General features: G+C 41.7%; 1 protein-coding gene and 1 long non-coding RNA gene across 7 annotated transcripts in view; one reads left to right on the forward strand and one right to left on the reverse strand.

Annotated features, from left to right (window-relative positions):
- DOCK2 (dedicator of cytokinesis 2) overlaps positions 1-18,929 on the forward strand; it is a 418,519-nt gene that overhangs the window by 151,665 nt on the left and 247,925 nt on the right. For all 5 annotated transcript variants that reach the window (XR_009610788.3, XM_060634987.3, XM_060634989.3 and 2 more), the window contains exon 26: positions 3,014-3,162. Coding sequence is in view for 4 of the 5 variants with exons in the window: in XM_060634987.3 (XP_060490970.1) it covers positions 3,014-3,162 (149 nt within the window). In the remaining variant the exon portion in view is untranslated. The remainder of the gene's footprint in view (positions 1-3,013; positions 3,163-18,929) is intronic.
- On the reverse strand, positions 3,145-8,972 carry LOC132680982 (uncharacterized). Of its 2 annotated transcripts, none has more exons than XR_009610794.3 (3): positions 8,906-8,972; positions 7,821-7,911; positions 3,145-3,222 (listed from the first exon to the last, which is right to left on the reverse strand). It is a non-coding gene; the product is annotated as an uncharacterized LOC132680982 (long non-coding RNA). The 2 variants fall into 2 exon arrangements; XR_009610793.3 differs by having other exon boundaries at positions 3,169-3,257.

Below are 18,929 nucleotides of genomic sequence, written 5' to 3' on the forward strand. Positions count from 1 at the left end.
GCTGAGCTGAATTCACCTTTCGGTCAATAGGAACTTGGTTAAAGCAGAATGAGTTTCACCTTAAAGCCTGTAAAATATTGAACAGGGTTGAAGAGTCGATTAACCTGTGTTGGTGACAAAGTAAGGGGCTGGCTGTGTGTGGAGTGGAACTCTGAGTGAAGGCTGCCATAGGCAGGCTTGGACACGGGGCAACCATGCTGAGGATGTGACTGAGTCCCTGAAAAGACACCTTGCTTGTGTTTAACCCTCTCCCTCTGGTCAGAGCGGGACTCCTGAGTGTTCCCACATCTCCCCATTCCATTGGCAGAATGGAGATGCATCTGGGCTCAAAGATCAGCCAACAAATCCCTAGTGGGAAGGTATGGTGCCAGTCCCGTCTTCATAAATTTTGTGAAGGTTCTTCCTCAGTCCATGCCCACTTTGGGGCTTCTCTTTATGGACATTGTCTTACATGCAAAGGCCTCTGCTGATCCTCTCTCAGTTCTGGGATGAGGTGCATGCAGATTGGTGTGGGGCTGGTGCTGAACTGGCACCTCTCAGAAAACCTTGTGGTGTACCCTAGCAACTGGAGACTTGAATTTAGAATGTAGGATAATCACACCATTTGTTTTTATCTTCTCACTGGAAGGAGGATCTCACTGCTCATCCCATTACACAGACAATGACCAGATAGTATGGCAAACAGTTAAGACAGAAGTCTGAGTACTACAGGATCCCAGAAGACAGTCAGCCAAGTCATATTTGAGTGTCAGGAATGTTGTCCTTGGGATTTGGCATCTAAGTTAAGACCTAGAAGGCAAGAAAAAGTCAGGTAAAGATGGGTGGGATAAAAGCATTCTGGGCAAAGAAAATAATGTGCAAAAACTGAGAAGCAGGAGAGGGAGAGACCACATCAGGAACAATGTGCAAGGTGGACAGTGGGCGGATAAGGAAGGGTTAGGTAACAAAGGGCCTTCAGCTATGGCAAAGAGTTCACAAAACTCACCCTGAGGACAATTGGAAACCAATGAAGAACTTTAAGCAGGGAGACCTATGGTCAGGCTTGAGTTTGGGGGAAGTTCCTGCTACTGAGATTGGAAATAGGAAGATGGGTTTGGGATTGGAATAGAGGGTAGAGAAGGCTGGCTTGCGGGTGGATAGATATGATTTCATGATGGATTGATGTTGGGTTCATAGAGAGGAAGCAAGTTTGTTTGGTTGACTGTGTGACTAAGGTGTCTCCACTCTGAGACAGAGCAGAGAAGGAGTGGACCTGTAAGGAAGATGGGGAGTTCACATGTGGTTCTTAGTCATGCTTCCCTCTAGAGCTGGGGCTGGGGCTGTGGTCACAGATGCAGTTTTGGCCTGATGCATCTCAAGATAGTTTTCCAAAGTGGGCTAAGAATCTCCATTTCATTCTTTCCATGGCACTAATATTGCAGAGTAGGAGGCGAGGAAAAGGACCTTCTTATTTAAAGTATCCCTGAGTCATGAAATTATTGCAAAAGAATATCACACTTCAAGAGAGTTATAGATTCAGGTAGTAGCACCTTCCATAGGACAAAACTTTCTCCAAGAAGGAAGAAACCAGAGCCCAGAAACACTGCTTTGTCCTCTCTGTCATCACTTCAATAAAAGAAAGCACCTTCCTGTGAAAATACAGAGTTGAATAGCTCTGCAGGTTCCTAAGTGCTGGTCCAATTACAATTTGGACTTGTTTCCAGATGGGAGATCTCCCAGTCTTTATTAGGTATCAGGTACCCAGGGTGGGTATGCAAGTCTCTGATACTCATTGGCTCTGCCTGTAAAGATTGATTTCAGGCTCTGCAACATTTGTCTTTTAAAAATACTTGGATTTGTTTGCTTGACAATTTAGAAATGCTGCTTCCTGAAGCTTTACAGACTAATATAATTTCACAGCTCCAATTACAAACGAGAAAAATTATTTCATCTCAAAACAGAGGAGCCAGACGTTTCTGAGAAATCATGGTTAATGAGAAGACAAAGTACTTTCTGAAAAACAGACCATGTTATTAATGGCCTCCTCAGCTAAAATTTTGCTGACTCTCAGCACCGGGAGGCTTTGTCTCATGGGGATGCTGTTTTTGATAATCTGTAAAGTAGGTGACTTTCAGATTGATAAACCACTGCTTCTGCTGGGGACTGGTCTGCAGCTCCCACAACATCAGCAGTGGTTTGTAAACATTGCAAACATGTCCAGTGTCTTTCCCCCTACCAAATATATCCTTCTGCCTGCCGCTTCCTCTGAATGTGTATTTTGTGGTAATCATAGACTTCTGGATGGGGACTTAACAACCATTTAGTTCACCCCTTCATCTGATTCTTTGAATACCTTCTCATCACCCCTGTCCATAGACAGCTACCTACTACTTAAATACTTGTAGGGATGGGGCGGTCACTATCAGAACTTCCAATGAGAGTTTACTATTTTACTTCAATTTGAGGTAGAATTTAAAGTCTGGTGACTTCCCAAGGAGATATTCATTAATATCTAAAATCTCCCAACTGGCATTTTCCCTTGGATTCATATCTTTGTAATGGGGTCTGAGTTATCAACTAGAACACCAACAGAATGAACATTTAAGGTAAAACCTGACCTTCATTACTTCACAGCTCTGTTGTGTGAATACTCCTAACAGCTTGCCACTCCCAGGAGGTGAAGGCACTGGGTTTTGTCTTGTTTACTTATGTCTGCCTCTTATTTATGTTGGCTCTGTAGCTGCATATATACACATACAGTTCTTTTATACACATATGTATGGAATAAAAGAACTGGGTTCCTCTGGGGAGCGGGTGTTGGGGGAAGGACTGGAATTGTGAATGATGTTCTAAGGAAACCTGAACCTAATCTTTAACACTTAAATTTTTTACAAGGAAAATATATTCATGAATTGTTTATTTAGTGAAAAATTATCAAAAAGAAAAGAAAGAAAGAAAGAAAGAAAGAAAGAAAGAAAGAAAGAAAACTAAAGAAGGAGGATGCTCAAATGCTTCTGAATGTCCTTCATTCCAGAATGCCGGGACATTCTGCTTCCTGTCATCACCAAAGAACTGAAGGAGCTGCTGGAGCAGAGGGATGAGATGCAACACCAGGTCCAGGAGAAGAAGTACTGTGTCGAATTACTCAACAGCATTTTGGAGGTCCTCAGCTGTCAGGATGCGGTGAGTCCTCATGATGATGTAGACGTCCTGGACTCAGACTAACGCTGAGCTGATTAAGCTCTGAAATATTGATGCTGATGAATAGCAGTTGAAGTCTAAAGATAAAAGTCAATGGCTTGCTCAGCGGGCCTACTTTTCCAGTGACTAACCCCCATGGCTGTGAAAGATGGCTTGGGGACTGGAGTTAAACATGTAGCATTATGTCACCATATTTCTTGTTGGACGGGCTTTCTTGGGATGTAGGTATGGATTAATTGCAGACTTTTTGGGTGACTTGTCCATTTACTAAAACTGTTGTCTGCAGAGGCAGGAGGGGAGTTTCCTAGGCCTGCACAGTCAAGAAAACCCTCATCAGTTTTCTTAGCTGATTTACATTGGTTTTGTTTCCTTAGTTATCTCCTGCAATGGTGAAATGGTTAAGGCTCTTTCTGGATGAACAGAGTGCTCAGGGTGAGGAGTAGGATGGTGATTGGGGGGTGGGTATGGCAGTGAAGCCAAGGTGTATTTGGTAGACATCCTTCAGAGATTAGTCAGGGATGGCACCAAAAGGAAAGTTTCAGGGGAGTAAGTAGAGGGCCTCCAAAGGGCAGAGTCTGCAGAAGAGGGATTGGTGGTAACAGTAAAGATGGGGAGACAAACTAGAATTGTTAAGATTTGGAAGAAAGGGAAGGCTCTTGATTTAACTCATGTTCATTTGGCAGCCTCACCTTGTCTTTATGTAATGTCCAAGAGGTCTATTTTCCTAGATGGGCTGGTTTCAGAAGACTGGGTAGACTTAAATAACTGAGTATTTTCTAAGTATTGGGGTGAGCATTCCCTCCCACCCCTTCTCCTCCTTAGAAAATTCTGAGAGAAGTCATTTCTAGATGAAGTGTATCTATGATTGACTATAATTAGAAAACACAGCAAAACATTATTCCTTTACTGCTTATATCCCATAGTCAACCATTATTATCAACTTCTCTATGTCTGTTGTCCTTTCCATGTTTGCCATCCTAATTAAGCTTCTTATCTCATTACCAGATAAATACAGTAGCTTGATTCATTTGTTCATTTGTAAATATATATGATGCACCAGCTGTGTGCCAGTCATTGAGGACATACAAGCCTGGTCTCTTTCCTTAAGAAAATCTATGAATATATATAAGAATATGTAAATAAACAATTGCAAAGTAATATAATAACTAAATCTGGATTTACACAGTACTGGAGTTATAAAAACTTTGAGTGTGTTTGTGTTTGTGTGTGTGTGTGTGTGTGTGTGTGTGTGTGTGAGTCTATGTGTAAGCATTTTTGTCAAGGAATTCTTCACAAAGGAACTGAAGTTGGGTGTTCAAGGATAAATAATTAATGGTCACAGCTGCTACTTAACTTGCTATTTTCTAGGCACTGTGCTAAATGCTATTTCTGTTTTCTTTCTGCCCACCCTTGATAGGTGCTAAGGATTATTATTCTCATTTGACAGATGAAAAACCTGAAATTCATGGACTTAACTTTCAAGGCCAGACAGCAAATAAATGGCAGGGTCATTAAAACCCAGGTCAGTCAGACTCCAAAGTCTGAATTATCATGGGCATTGAAGATACAAGAGCATGGTCTTTTCTCTCTCATTTTCTTCCTATCCTCACCCTTTTGCTTGGGGAGAGGGAGAATGATACCCAAATGCTTGGATAATCAGGATTCACTCTGTGATGCTGTCATGATGATGGTGGTGTTTTTATAAGTACATTCACCAACCAGCTGTTGAACTGGTTCCAGTCTTTGCCATTTGATCTTTAAAAAAAAATTAAAGGAGAATTTGGTCTTACTCTCACTTGTAGTGTGGGAACATGAGAGTTGACTCATCATTTCTCTAGAACATCCTAAAGATATTGCTTCTTCCTGTTGAAAAGAATTTATAATATTTCCTACAGTTTAGTAATCCTCACATCCCTTTTCATGGGGGAAAACAGCCTGGCTTGTTGAGATATGCCAGTGGACCCCCATGTAAGGAATACACTTATAATGGGTTGACCATTTCCCTGATTTGGGTAGAAGGATGGCCCCAGTTCATGTTTCATTTGTGAAGCAGAGGTGCTTAGGCTCTGCCCATCCAGTGGGAGTGGCCTCCTAGAGTTCTGTTCTGATGGGTTGTCATCATTTTGCACACTGGGTAACATCAGACACTAGTGAGAAGAGGCTGCTATCTCACACACTCTGGGTACTGGGGGCTTCAAAGATGAGAAGTGAGTGGGAGGCTCTGAGCTCCCCTTGGAGGATTGCAGCATTTGGACTTGAGGTATGTGGGAGGTGTGGTGTCACTCTACTGCCTCTGAGTGCATTGCTTTTATAATGACTTCTGCCTATGGGGCCCAGCCCACCCCTTTCCCTGGGTGAGCAACTCTCTTTGCTGGATGACTTATTAAATACAGTTGTTACCATTGGGTTTGGTATGAGATTCTGATGCTCTAGGTGAGCTTTGCAGCAAACCTCTTCAGCTCATGAACATGGAAACCTCTCTTCTTCTCAAAAGGTTTTCCTTCCACCAAGGAGACTCATTTAGTTGCCATTATCCCTTTGAACTCAACTGACAATCAGAAGTCCCCAAGTATCTAATCTAAATCTCTCTTATTCTGGTATGTAGCAGCTCTCCACTCTGGCTGCACATGTATATCATCAGAGGAGTTTTTTAAAGCAGCTACATCAAGGCTCTGGTCCCAGCCATTCTGACTTAATTGGCTTGGGATTGGCGGGGGCATCACAAGGGCAAGTTTACCAGGTGGTGATAAGAGGCAGCCAGGGCAGAGGACCACAGCTCTAGTTGCAGAAAGTTTTTAACTTTCTGACCTGGAGGAGCTGTTAAAACAGGTTTCTGATCCTTACATTTGGAGGATGGGACCTGATCATTTATTTTTCTGAGTTCCCAGGTGATGTGGATACTACTGGTCCAAGGACTATACTTTAAGAACCATCACTCTAATGTGACCTATTTTTTTTCTTTATTTTCAATATTCACTGGAAATGGAAGAATGGTTGGGCTCATCCTCATTCCTTTACCTTCTCAATTAAAGAGCCCTTTCCAGTCTATAAAACCTAGCATCTTCCAATATGGCATTTAATAAACCGTAAAATGGCAAAATCTTCAAGCACATTCATTTGTACTCATAAATTCATTTTCATGCGGTAGTGGGGAATGGCCGGCGCAAAGATCTGACTTTGACAATCCAGACTGTCGGGTGTGCTCTTTGGTTTCTACAGGCACTGACTTCTCAAAATTGGAAATTTGGAGGAAAAATAAAAAAGCCTCCTGGGGTAAATGTGTTGGATTTTTCTTCTGGTTGTTTGGTTCTTCTCTGCTGACAGTAGCATAGCCATCCCCTTTTACTGTTGCTTTGTTGGCCTGTCTCCCTTCCCAAGTATAGACTATATCTACCTGCGGGAACCATTGCTCAGGGGTAGAACCATGCTTGGAAATCTAGAAATTATAGTGCAGGATGCCAAGCTTCCTTTTGGGGGGCATTGTGTTTTTGGGGGATGGGAGAGGATGCTTGTCTTCAATTGATTGTCATCGTTTGGGTAATTACAGCCCAGCACAGCAGGCCTGGCATAAGGAAGCTCTGCTTTCCTGTTATTACCTTATTCAGTGTAACCCTGGGTGGCATATGACTCAGGGGATGATGTCTGCCTTAGCCTGGGTATGGATTTTTTTTTTTTTTTTTTTAATGATAGTGTTAAGTTCCCTCCTCTAGCTTGTTTGAGTTGCACTTGGCATAGGAAAGGGACAGGCTCAGGTGAAGGATAAAGGCCTGACTTCTGCCTGTGTAACTGCTCTTTCCCCCTTACTGAGCAAGGTTAGACGTCAACTCCAGTTACTTTGAAAGGCTGTTTCACACTGGCTTTGCTCTATGCCTTTCTGGCTGCTGAGTAACTCATAAGATTTAATTTTGCGCCAAACCCAGAGGGAGTGTTTTTCCCTCTCTTGAAACAGGCTTTTCGTTTTTATGTTTCACTCCTCTAACAGAAAGAAGAGTCATCATTTTGTACCCTGCTTAGCAATCATAAAGTATGTAAAGATGACTCTTAATTTTGAACAGGAGATGGTATTGGTTATACCTGCCTCGCCTCACGGAGGTAGAGAATGCGCAGAATCAGCTTTTTATTTATTTTTAAAAACTCTTTGAGCCCATTGACTAAATCTTGGTGGGGGGCAGGGGGTTAACCAAGGCACTCTATCAGTCATAGTCAGTGGGATTTCTGGTATTTGTATTTATCAGCTTAGACACTGGTAGGGAGGGCTTTTGCTCATTCATTTTCTCTTGCCTGGAATGTCCTCAATTCCCATTCTTTCTATGCAAGTAAAGTCCTAATTACCTTTTAGGTTCAGCTCAGATAATATTTCCTTTCTGAAGTCTTCTCAGTTCCATGTCTTCATCACCCCCCCTCCCCCTCCCCAAACCCCTAAACAGAATTCGGGGCTTCCTTCTCTATGTCTTCCTAACCGCATATTCAGACTGACATTATAGCACTAATTGCTTGGTGTTACACTTTCCTGTGTGTGTCCCCTGCCAGGCTTCGAGCTCAGAAGCTCAGGGAGCAAAGCTTCACACTTTCAGCCTCACCTCTTGCCAATTCCACCTTTGTTCTCCATCCTCTTGCTCCGCTAAAACTCTTTCACTAACCTCTTCCCTGACCCCTCTCTTGTGGTCTAGGAGCAGCTTGTGCCCACTTTGTCGTGGCTTCTGTGTTGTCATCCTCTGCAGACTTCTGTGTCTGTAGGATCAGGAATGTTGTGAGGACAGAGACAAATTTTACAGCAGCCCTCCCCTCAAAATGCCTGGCTCACGAAGCTATCTGCTGTAGGAATAAATACATGAATGAATATTAATATTATTTGCCCAAATCAGTGGTGGAATTTGATTCCCCCCCTCAGGTCTTCTGCTCTTAGAGCTAGGAAGGTATTCTCTTTTTTCATTTTGCATTCCTTGGATGTCAGGTGCAGGGCTTGAATTACCTACCCTCAGTTTATAACATGCTACCATCATTGGTATGTGCAAGGTCCTCCCTTGTTTGTGTTTTTGTTTGTGTGTGTGTGTGGGAGGGGGGGTTTCTTACCTTTTATCTCTATCTTTTTTTCCCCATTCCCCTACTTCCCCCACCTGCTCTGACTGCTTTGTCTAATATATTGAATATGTACATGTGATGTGGGGTACACGTATTTTTAAACACATGTATACACACACACATGAATACTCACACTCATGCCTCTCCTGTGAAGGGAATCAGATATTGACACAAAAGGGAAATAGTATCAGCAGCTCTGTTAGGGTTCCGATGGGTGGAGAAGGGACTATGGTGGACGCAGGGAGCAGTCTAGGCTAGAGGGTGTTCTTGGTCCAGCCCTGCCTCTGACCTGCCATGTGGAAAAGAAGCAGACTCTGCAAGTCTGTACTTGGGTGTCTTTTTCTGAAGTGCACCCCCCAGGGCCACCCTAGTTCTGGGCTCTCTGATAATCCCAGGCAGTCTGCTTGATGCAGGGTTGAAGGGAGGCCACTGCTGCCTCTTTGAATTACCATTTAATTCCTAGGAATCAATACTGCCATGCAGAAGCAGCAGGGTTTTCTTCTAACCTATATGCTCCCTCATATTTCAAACAAAAGGCAGGGAGACAAGGCTTGCAAAAATTCTCTTGTCTGTGGTGCATCCCAAACAGAGAGCAGCTAATTAAGCCTCCAAATTAAAGCTGAAATAGATGAGAATCCTCTACCTTCTGCTATGTCCAAGGCCATTTTCTTTTTACCCCTTGCTCTTCCTCTGCTTCCTTGGTGTTAAATATGCCCTTTCTAGGCTAGTAGAATAACATTATGATGTCATGGATGGTGACATATTATACACTTTCTTTCCCAGCACACTTTAGCCTGCAAAGTGCTCTCTCATGTATTATAATTATTTGTTTCTGGCAACCACATGGGAAAGGTAGGTTTTATTATCCCCCTTTTACTGGTGAGGAAGCCAAGCCTCAGAGAGAGAGTAGGTAGCACTCCTAATGAGGTCAGAGAGTTAGCAAAAGGCAGAGCCTGGCAGGAATCCCTTCATCTCACTCTCAAGTCAGCAAACCCTCACACATCACATTGCCTTTTGCCTTTTCACATGTACACTTTACTATTTAAGAACACTTTGTCCAGCTTCATTTCCCTGTGGAGGTAAGAGCATAGACTTTGGGGTCAGGCTACATTCATGTATCCATCCCACAAATACTTCTAGAGCTGTTATCCTGTGCAGTGTTCTATATGCTGAGGCTATAGTGATAAGCAGAGCTGGGGATACATTCTGATCTGCATCTTATTAGCTTGGGAATCTTGAGAAGTCATATACTCTCTCTGTAAAATGGGGATGCTATTTCCCCATGTGCCAGGATTACAGTGAACAAGAACGTCTGTGAAACCACCCCAGCACTGTACCTGGCATATAATCCATACTCAGTACATGTGACTTTTCTTCTTGCCTCTCTGTTCCCCTTCCCTCCTATGCTCCTCCCATTGTTCTAAGCCTATAATTCTTTTAAGAAGAGTAAAGGGCCAAGTGGTCTCCTGGGAGAATGGGAAATAGGTACTGAGCCTGGGAAGGACTCTGCACCCTATTAGCACCAAAAGTAGATCTTGAACCAGGCCTGGTGGCAGCCAGATGCTTTGAAGCCCTCACAGCCTCCACAGGAGGCTTGCCAAAAGGCCACAGATGCTGCTGCTGGAGCCAAGCCACTCCCTGCAGGGCATCTGGACTTCATATGGGTTCCTGGAGGGTCTGGAGAAAAGTGTCATCTTCCCTTTTCAGGGGCTCCTTTGGGGTGTTCCCGAATTTCGTTCATGATAACTACTGTATGAGGTGGTGTGCTGGAGCTGGCTCACACCACTCAAGGGAACCAAGTGTTAAATTTTTAGGAATTTTATGAGTTATTTGTTAAATAATTGCCATTATTAAAAATTTATATAGGTATCTATAATTAAATAAGCCATATTAAAATCAAATGTGATAAATAGATATTCAAAACACATCCCTTCCTAATTATCTTACTACACTTTATTCTTATTTGTGTGCGTGAGGTTATTTGAATCTATTGTGTCTGCAATAGGAATGCTGTTTAACGCTCTTCTGCAGCTGCCCATCTCTTCTCTAACTCTGTTCAGTGATGTCATGTTGGTGGCTTGAAATCAATCATGAAAGGAGTCCTCATACCACAGAACTGGCAAACACCATATATCCAGGCCTCTGTTTTTGTCTTCCTGGAGAGCCAGTCGATAAACTTTTACCAGCACACCACTGCCGAGACCCAATGGAATTGCCAAAAACAATAAAAACCCCAAAGCACAGGGAAGCTGCTGCCATGCTTTTCTTCTCCCTAACAGGCTTGGTTCTACTGTCTACAAGTTCTCACGGTCAAAGAGAGGATATGCCAGGGATGTAGCAATTTTAAGACAAACTAAACACTCAACCTAGAGCAGAGATATAGAAATATGTTCCATTTCCCACGGTGATTCTTATTTATTGGCAATGGTTTCTTCTCTAGTAGTATTGAGTGTTTACATAGGCCAGTGAGAAAGAGAGCCCCAATTCCTGCACAGGTGAGGGGTGGGGATGATGAGTTGGGTGCCAGAGGCTTGCTGTACCTAAACTGGGTGTCCAACCCCACAAAGCTGTGGGAAAGGTACATTTGACAGGAGAGTGCTGTCTTTTACCTCAGCAGGTTTGGGTCCTTGGACCTTAAATAGGGCTTATAGATAATTAAAATTCACTTTTGATTAGGCAAACACCACAATAATCTTGTTACAAGGAAGAACCATCAATGGGGACTAAAGATGATGGGCAAAAGTGTGATGAGAAACAGGGTCATTGCATAATCTCAAAGTATTTTTCCCAAAGAATCCACTTTTTAATGACACAAGGAAAGCTAGTACCTTTCCAGTGGAGAAACCTGGCAGCCACCACCTTAACCAGGTGATGAAAGGAGCATCACCAGGAAAGGTACGTATCAGCATCATTCGCCTTCTGATAAGATGCACTGAGAAGGACAACATCACTTTGGTGGGGAATCTTGCCAAAAATGCACAACCTCAATCTAATAATGAGAAAATGCTCAACAAGCCCCAACTGAGGGGTATTCTAAACGATGACAGACTAGTACCCTTCAGAAGTTAAGGTCATGAAAGATGAAACACTGTCACAGATTGGAGGGGACTTAACGAAACATGACAGCTGAATTCAATGTGGGATCCTGAAATGGATCATGAACCAAAAAATGGATGTCAGAAGGAATGCTGGAAAAATTAGAATAAAGTCTGTAGTTTAGTTAATGATGTTGTACCAATGTGAATTTTCTGGTTTGGTAATTGTGCTCTGGTTATGTTAACATTAAGATTTTAACATTAAGGGAAGCTGTATGAAGGATACATAGGATCTTCTGTACCATTTTTGCAACTTGTCCATGAAGCTAACAATATTTCAGAAAAATTTAAAAGCTTATCTTTGAAATATTTGAGGAATGATTGCTCACTTGCAAAGAATGCATTTTGAGGATGAACAGTTCCCCAAGCATGCCTAGTCCAATGTGAAGGGATTCTGTTAGATAAGGGTTTTTCTCTGCTTTATCAGAGACAATAGCAAAATCTGCCAACAGATGATTGGCCTTACTGGAGGATTCCACCCTGTGAAGTGCTCCAGCCTGTCTGGAGGCAAAATGTAACTTCCCACTGAATGAGCAATTGATTAAACCAGTGTTAGCATGCACTAACCCAGGACTAGGCTCTGGGGACTGGAAATGTGGAAGAGCATAAAAGCCTGTCCTGGGCTCAAGGACTTTGCAGGCTATAGCATTTCACTTGGGCTATTTGACAACACTGTCCATGCGATGTTTCCTCGGCCAACATGTGGGACTTGAATGTCACTTGATCTTTGCTTGGTAGGCTTGGAAAGTGAGTAGTTTGGCATAACTTACCAGATGGTCCTTGTGTCATTTATTCTCAGAGAATCCACCTGGAAAATTAGAAGACAGCTTTTGTTGATGGTTGACTAAAATTCTCTCCAATAAAATTAATAATCCAACACATTTTGTTCCATCAATACCAACTAGAAATACTTCTTGAGATGTTCTTCAATATTCCTTTATCTGCCATGACCAAAGTTTAAAGGAGTTTGCCTACAGCCAAATCCACAATGGCCTCTCCGTATTTGCTCTCTCTGTTCTGTCCCTCACCCACCTGGACTACCCCTCAGGGACAGAAAAGGGTAAGGCAAATGAAGTACTTGCCTGGGATGATGGCAAAGTGTAAGAGGGCACCAAAATTCAGTAATCAAGAAAAAATAATATATCAATGCAATATTTAAAAAAAATACATTTTGATATTTTGTTCATTATGGATTTTTTAAAAATTTTTAATGTTTATTTATTTTTGAGAGAGAGAGAGAGACAAAGTGCAAGTGGGGGAGGGGCAGAGAGAGAGACCCACACAGAATCTGAAGCAGGCTCCAGACCCCGAGTTGTCAGCACAGAGCCCTACGCAGGGCTTGAACTCATGAACCATGAGATCATGACCTGAGCCAAAGTCAGACACTTAACCAACTGAGCCACCCAGGCACTCCTGTTCATTATGGATTTTTTGCACTAATTCTTATTTCTAAAAATATGACATTAAACTTGATTTGTATCTGTTACTGAGTTTTTTGATGCCCCTTAAATTTTGCCTCCTGGGCAAGTGCCCTAGTTGCCTTACTCTGTCATCCAGTCTTGGCTCCATGTAGTGCCTTTCATTGACACTGAGTGCCTTCAATATAACAAATCTGGGCTCTGACCCATGAATGATCAAGTGTGACAGCTTGCAGGAGTGGAGAAGGTACCTCTCTGTTCACCATGAAAGACTGTGGAGGGGCTCTGGAAGATTTCTGTCTGCAGGGAACCTTTGCATAAAAGCACATGTTGCAAGGAACAGCCATTTACATGAAACCTTCGCTGGGCCAGCCACTTGCTTTCCAAAAAGCATTTCTTGCATAATGTCTGAATTAAATCTCCCCTTCACAGTTGGGAGGCATGAGTTAAAAGCCTGCTTGGCAGCAGAAAAATATAGCAATGTTTGGTCCAGGTTACAGTTACTGAGGGAACCATAACTTTGATTTGTTCAACTGGTGTAAATGTAAATCCTTAAGTGAAATGTGTTAAGCAAGGAAGGAATTGCTCTGTGTTTGAAGATGCTTTTGATCCACAGCTCTCTCTATAGCGCCCCAACTGTCATGTACAATCTGGGGGCAGCAGCTGGCAATAGAACAGGAAAAGTTTTCAGAAAACAATCGAAGAGTTCTAGAATGGACATATTCTCAGGAAGTTTCAGGCAACATTGGTCTTAGAGATAAAGGTCATTGATTTAGCAGCTCAGATTAGAAAATAAGATGTTTAATTTCAGCACAGTTTCTCCAAGCAACACAGCATACTGAAGCTATCTTTGACTCTCCATCTATTACCTTTTCTTCTACCTGGAATCCAAACTCAGCTTAGCTTTTCTCTCCTGCAACTCCATTTCCTACTGTCTTCAGCCAACATTCTGCATTCTAGTGAGACCAGTCTCTGGGGCTCCCCCCAGGCCTTCATGCTCTGTCTTCTTTGTCCTTTACCCCCTTCCTCCGTCTGGAATGTACTCTTTCTCTTCTTTTCACCGTCCAGTTGTCCACTTGGTGATTCACAGCCTGAATCTAGTCCACACATATATTTTGTCTGGCTCACCAACTTATTTAGTAAAAGCCACAGTGCCATCACTTCCTGTCGTGCTTCTAGATGCTAGGTTTCTCGTGTCTGTGTTATCTGCCTCACCCTGTGAGCATCTGAATTGTGATTTCTGAGAGCCAAACCTTACCCTTCCTAATAAACCTGATGAAATTGCCTCTTCCATTAAGAAATCATCACAGGTGAGGGGCATCTGGGTGGCTCAGTTGGTTAAGTGACCGACTCTTGATTTTGGCTCAGGTCATCATCTCACAGTTCATGGGATCAACACCTATGTCATGTTCTGTGCTGAAAGCATGGAGCCTGCTTGAGATTCTCTCTCTCTCTCTCTCTCTCTCTCTCTCTCTCTCTCTCCCCTTCCCTCCCTCCCCCTCTCTCTCTCAAAATAAATAAATAATCTAAAAAAAAAAAAAAAAGAAAAAAATCATCACAGATTCTTTTTGCCCTCTTACTTTCCCTGCTGCATTCTGACAGCTTTTGGCTTTACTATCAAATTTAGCCCTTAATTATGTGCAGTTTTACATTTGTTCTTATCATGTTATGCTTGTCTGGTTTATGTTGAAAGAGGACTAGCACTTTTTAAAAATTATTTTCTCTTTTCAACTAATGCATTGTCTTTCTATTTCACAGCTCACTAAATATTAACTGAGGACCCATTATTTGCCAGGTACCATTCTAGGCATTGGGAACACAAAAGTGATTAAGACAAAATGCTCTTTCATTCAGAACTACCTGTAAGACCTAATTCCCCAATACTCCCAACATTAGTCTCAATGGTCTATTCATTATTTCAGAACCCATCTTATCTTATGCCTTTCTCCATGATGAACCTCCTCCCACTGCCATGATGAATTCTCCCCAGATATCTAAATTGTAGCTGTCTTTTGAAGCCGGGCTTAACTTCCCTGATCTCTGATTCACCTAACCATTCCACAGTCATATGTCCACCCCAGTCTCTCGAAATTTTGACACAACCTATTACTTCCTGGAATTACTCCTATGTAGATATAGGATATCCTATATCTGGTTCACAGGCTCTCTAAGGATAGGGCTGACCCAGTCTTATATTTCTTCTATATTTCTGCACTTTCTGGGCACAGTGCCGAATTCCAAGCAGATACTCAATAATTAATCTTTGTGGTTTGATTGATCCTCCCATCCCAGTTGCTCTACTTTCTAGAAATACATGCTGATGCTAATTTTATGTTTGATAGTCAGCAGAAGCTAATGAGAAAGGTAAATCTGCTGCTGATGCATTAAAACATCATATAAAAAGCAGGTACCAAGTTTGAGTATGGTTGTGCTCCCAGCTTTGAGCATTGTTGTGCTCCTGAATCAGTTTAGAATTCAGCACACATTTTCCCACAGAAATGATTCAGAAGAGTAATGGTGGTCAAATTCCCAGGCCAGCCTGTGTAAGCATGTTTAACCTATAGTGTAATTGAATTTGGGGACAAAGAGTAGAGGCTCACATTTACATGTCCTCATTGCCTGAATATTTTACAAACATTGTAAGTGCTTTCCCTTACCTGACACTCACCACACTTTGCTCACCTTTAAGTGGTCTGTTTTCTCATCTAGACAACAAGCCCCTTGGATGCCAGGATTGTATATATCTTGTTCACTGCCATATCCTACACAGCACCTGGCACAGATTGGGCAGTCAGAACATATCTGATGATTTTCATTGAGTTAAATTCTAGTTGAAAGATTATGGGGACATGCAGATGTGGATTCAGCCTCCCAAGTTCACTGCTAGCTAAGTGTGTGCTCTTGGAGAAGTTCCATGGCCTCTCTGAGCATTAGTTTACTGCTTCCTAATATTTTATTAGTCGTGACTACCATGTTGATACCTAGTCTATGTTTCTTCTTTCATTTTGCCACAGTGTAATCCCTCAAAAAAAGTTTTGATTAATTGATTAATCATGTCTCCTTTTTGTGCTGTATTGGTTGAGGTGGTGGTAACAGGAAAGGTGATATTTGGTATTAAAGCCTTTCAGCAGCTTTTGAGGACACGTGAGCTCTATTTCCAGTTCTAGTCCTGACAGTCTGTGATCTGAGGCAGATCGCTCAAATATGTCTATGAAAGAGTGCTGATAGATTTCAGTTATTTTCAAGCTTTTCTACCTAAGTATCTCTAACTTCAGGCGAGTGAATATAAACTCTCAGTGTTCTGGGGGTAGAACCCAAAGGTGGAATTTACTTTAATTCAACGTTGTGTTTTATCTTAATTATTTGTGTGTACTTTGTATTCTAATTCATGATAGATCCATGTTTTAAAAATATTACTGTTACGCCTGAGTCACACATCCATGAATGCCTGTTTTAAGCCAAACACTGTCAAGCATCGTATATACAGATGTCAATTTTTACCACAATTCTGTGAGTTAGCTGTTATCGTGCCCATGTTACTGATGAACAAACTGAGGCTTACAGGAGTTTAAGTAAATAGACTTAGGGTACCTAGCAAGTTATTGGCAGAACCAGAATTCAATCTGTCTATATCTAAATCTTTCCCCTATGCCACCTCAGAGGGTAAGTACAAACAGAGCCTTCCCTTTGGCCAAAAAGTATGGTAATAAAAATGTTTATGCCATGTTAAGTGGAAAAAGCAGGAAACAAATTGTCTACATGCTGCATAGAGTTTCATGAAAAAGACTTGAAGGCATTATAGAACAATAAGTTAGATATGTTTCAGGGCTGGGCTTATGGGTATATGATGTCATTTTTGTTTTTGATAATGTTTGTGCAGTAAATAGTGAATTTTTTAAAACTCCACATAATTTAGAGGTGTAATCTTAGGAGATAAAAGAGTTAGTTGATTTTGTTAGACACTATAATTTATCATACACATTTTTGTGAGGTATCAGAAATGTATAAATGGAGACAAGACTGGTATTGTTTATGTCTTCCTCTGGCTTGACTGTCACTGTGGCTGTGGGTAGGTAATAAAGGGCAGATATGCTTCAAAGAAACTCATGGAGAGTTGCCAGAAATATGATAAGTAGAGTCTGAAAGTAACCTCTGTGAAAAGTGGAATATTTTTTCTTCTGTGAATAGAACCAGTCTTTAGGGAGCAGAGGGAAGGCTTTCATATCTAGGGGCAAGGAATGACACAGTTCAGGGAAGGTTGGAAAGGAATAGTTATAATCTTCCAAAATACCCTCAGAAGACTAATTATTTATCTACTTGAAACTTACTCTGAAAGACAAGTTATAACACCACATCTTGGTTATAGGGTAAACAGTGAAAGAAGAAAAGAAAGAGTGCATGTAAGAAAAAGAAAGCATCTTTGCTTTGAGAAGAGATAACTTAGCACATCTATTATTTTGCACTAAACTCTGAATTGATAAGATACAAAATAAATTTAGGAGTATCATTTTCCCGTATACTTATCCTTCCATCCATCTGTCCAATCATCCATCCATCCATTGACACATTCACTTCACATATTTATACATGTACTTGGTGGATGCTACACTAGGACACTCAAAATTGATAGATGTGGTACCTTAGTTCAAAGAAATATTGAGTAAGGTTTTGTGAGAACTCAAAAAAAAACAACCAACCCTACCTAGGGTGAGGTAGGGGTTGAGAGAGGTCGAGTGGGAAAAGGCTTTCTGAAGATGATTATTGAACTGTTTTTTTTTTTTTTTTATTTGAGTAGGAGATTGGCAGGTGACGGGGGGGAGAAGGGGATTTCAAACACAGGTAAAAACCCATCTGATTGCTCTCTGTGGGAAGGATGAGCTGGCTGCAGATGATTAGGATAGCTGGGTTAGTGCCTGAAAGAAATAAAATCTCACCAGACTCAAAGGGCTGAACTTCCTCAAGGAGTGGCCTGCAGTCCAAGGCTAAGATGTGGTAAACTCTGTTTTATGAAGACATTGTGATTATGGGAAGATCATAATCAGAATTCCAGGGAGCAGGTAAGAATGTATGTGAGCAGGGTGAGACTTGACACAGGCTGAGGGAAAGGGGTTGGAAGAATATATAAGGGTTAGTAATGTGTTGGTAGATTATACTCTTATTAGAGAAAAGCACTCTTATTATAAAGCCCTACTTATTATAGCAAAGAGCATATCAAGTGCAGATTTTACCTGGCTGGTTGTAATAGCACCTCCCTCAGAACATCATCCCAGATTCCCCTAGATTAGGTTTTTTATGTCTTTTCTGAGTTTACTCAGCACTTTGTGATAACACTGTTATGGCCTTTCCTCACTGCATGGCTCTTCCCTAGTAATACCCTGCCAATGGACTTATTTCTTAAAAGCAGGTACTAGGCTTTCTCTGTCCCAAAATCCCCAGAACTCAGGACAGAGCATGGCACCTAGTAAGTCAGTGGTATTCAGTTCCACTTCATATCAGAATTATATGAAGAGCTTTAAAAAAAAAAATAGCAATGTCTGAAGATTTAGAGTTAGTCTGGGGTAGAACCTGGGCATGAAAATATTTATATATTTAGAAAGTCCCTAGGTTATTCTAGAAATGCAGCCATAGTATCAACTAGTAAAATAGATACTCAAGGTATGTTTCTGGAGATACTGAGTGATAATGAGTGCTACCCTGGCTATTTCATTTTTGTAGGACAGGAGTTTGGGGTGGGGCAGCAACTCAATGTTTAGGCACTGCCCCAAAGTTCTAAATTCATCTCTAGACCTAGGAACACTGAAAGCAGAATACTACTTCTAGATGCCACACACTCATTGGAAAGAAACTCTTAGTGTACTTCTAGGAATAAACACATAGATCTGTTTCAAGCTGAGTTGGTTATACTAACCACTTAGGCTGGGCTGTCACTGGCTGAGCATATAAAGGAGCTGAACATTCAGAAGAAAGGCTTTCCTGTTTGCAGCTGATCAGGGAAGGACCAGGGATATGGGTTATAAGTGGTGGTGCTGAGTATATTATGGAGACTGGGAAGTAAGGTGGGCATCTTCTTTTCATCTAGAAAAACCACCAGAAACCATAGATCAAATTGGAAAATTTATAATAAATCAGAAAATAAACTAGTTCTCCCCCTTCC

Source organism: Panthera onca, chromosome A1, assembly GCF_046562875.1.
Source record: "Panthera onca isolate mPanOnc1 chromosome A1, mPanOnc1 haplotype 2, whole genome shotgun sequence".
NCBI classification, from domain to species: Eukaryota; Metazoa; Chordata; class Mammalia; order Carnivora; family Felidae; genus Panthera; species Panthera onca.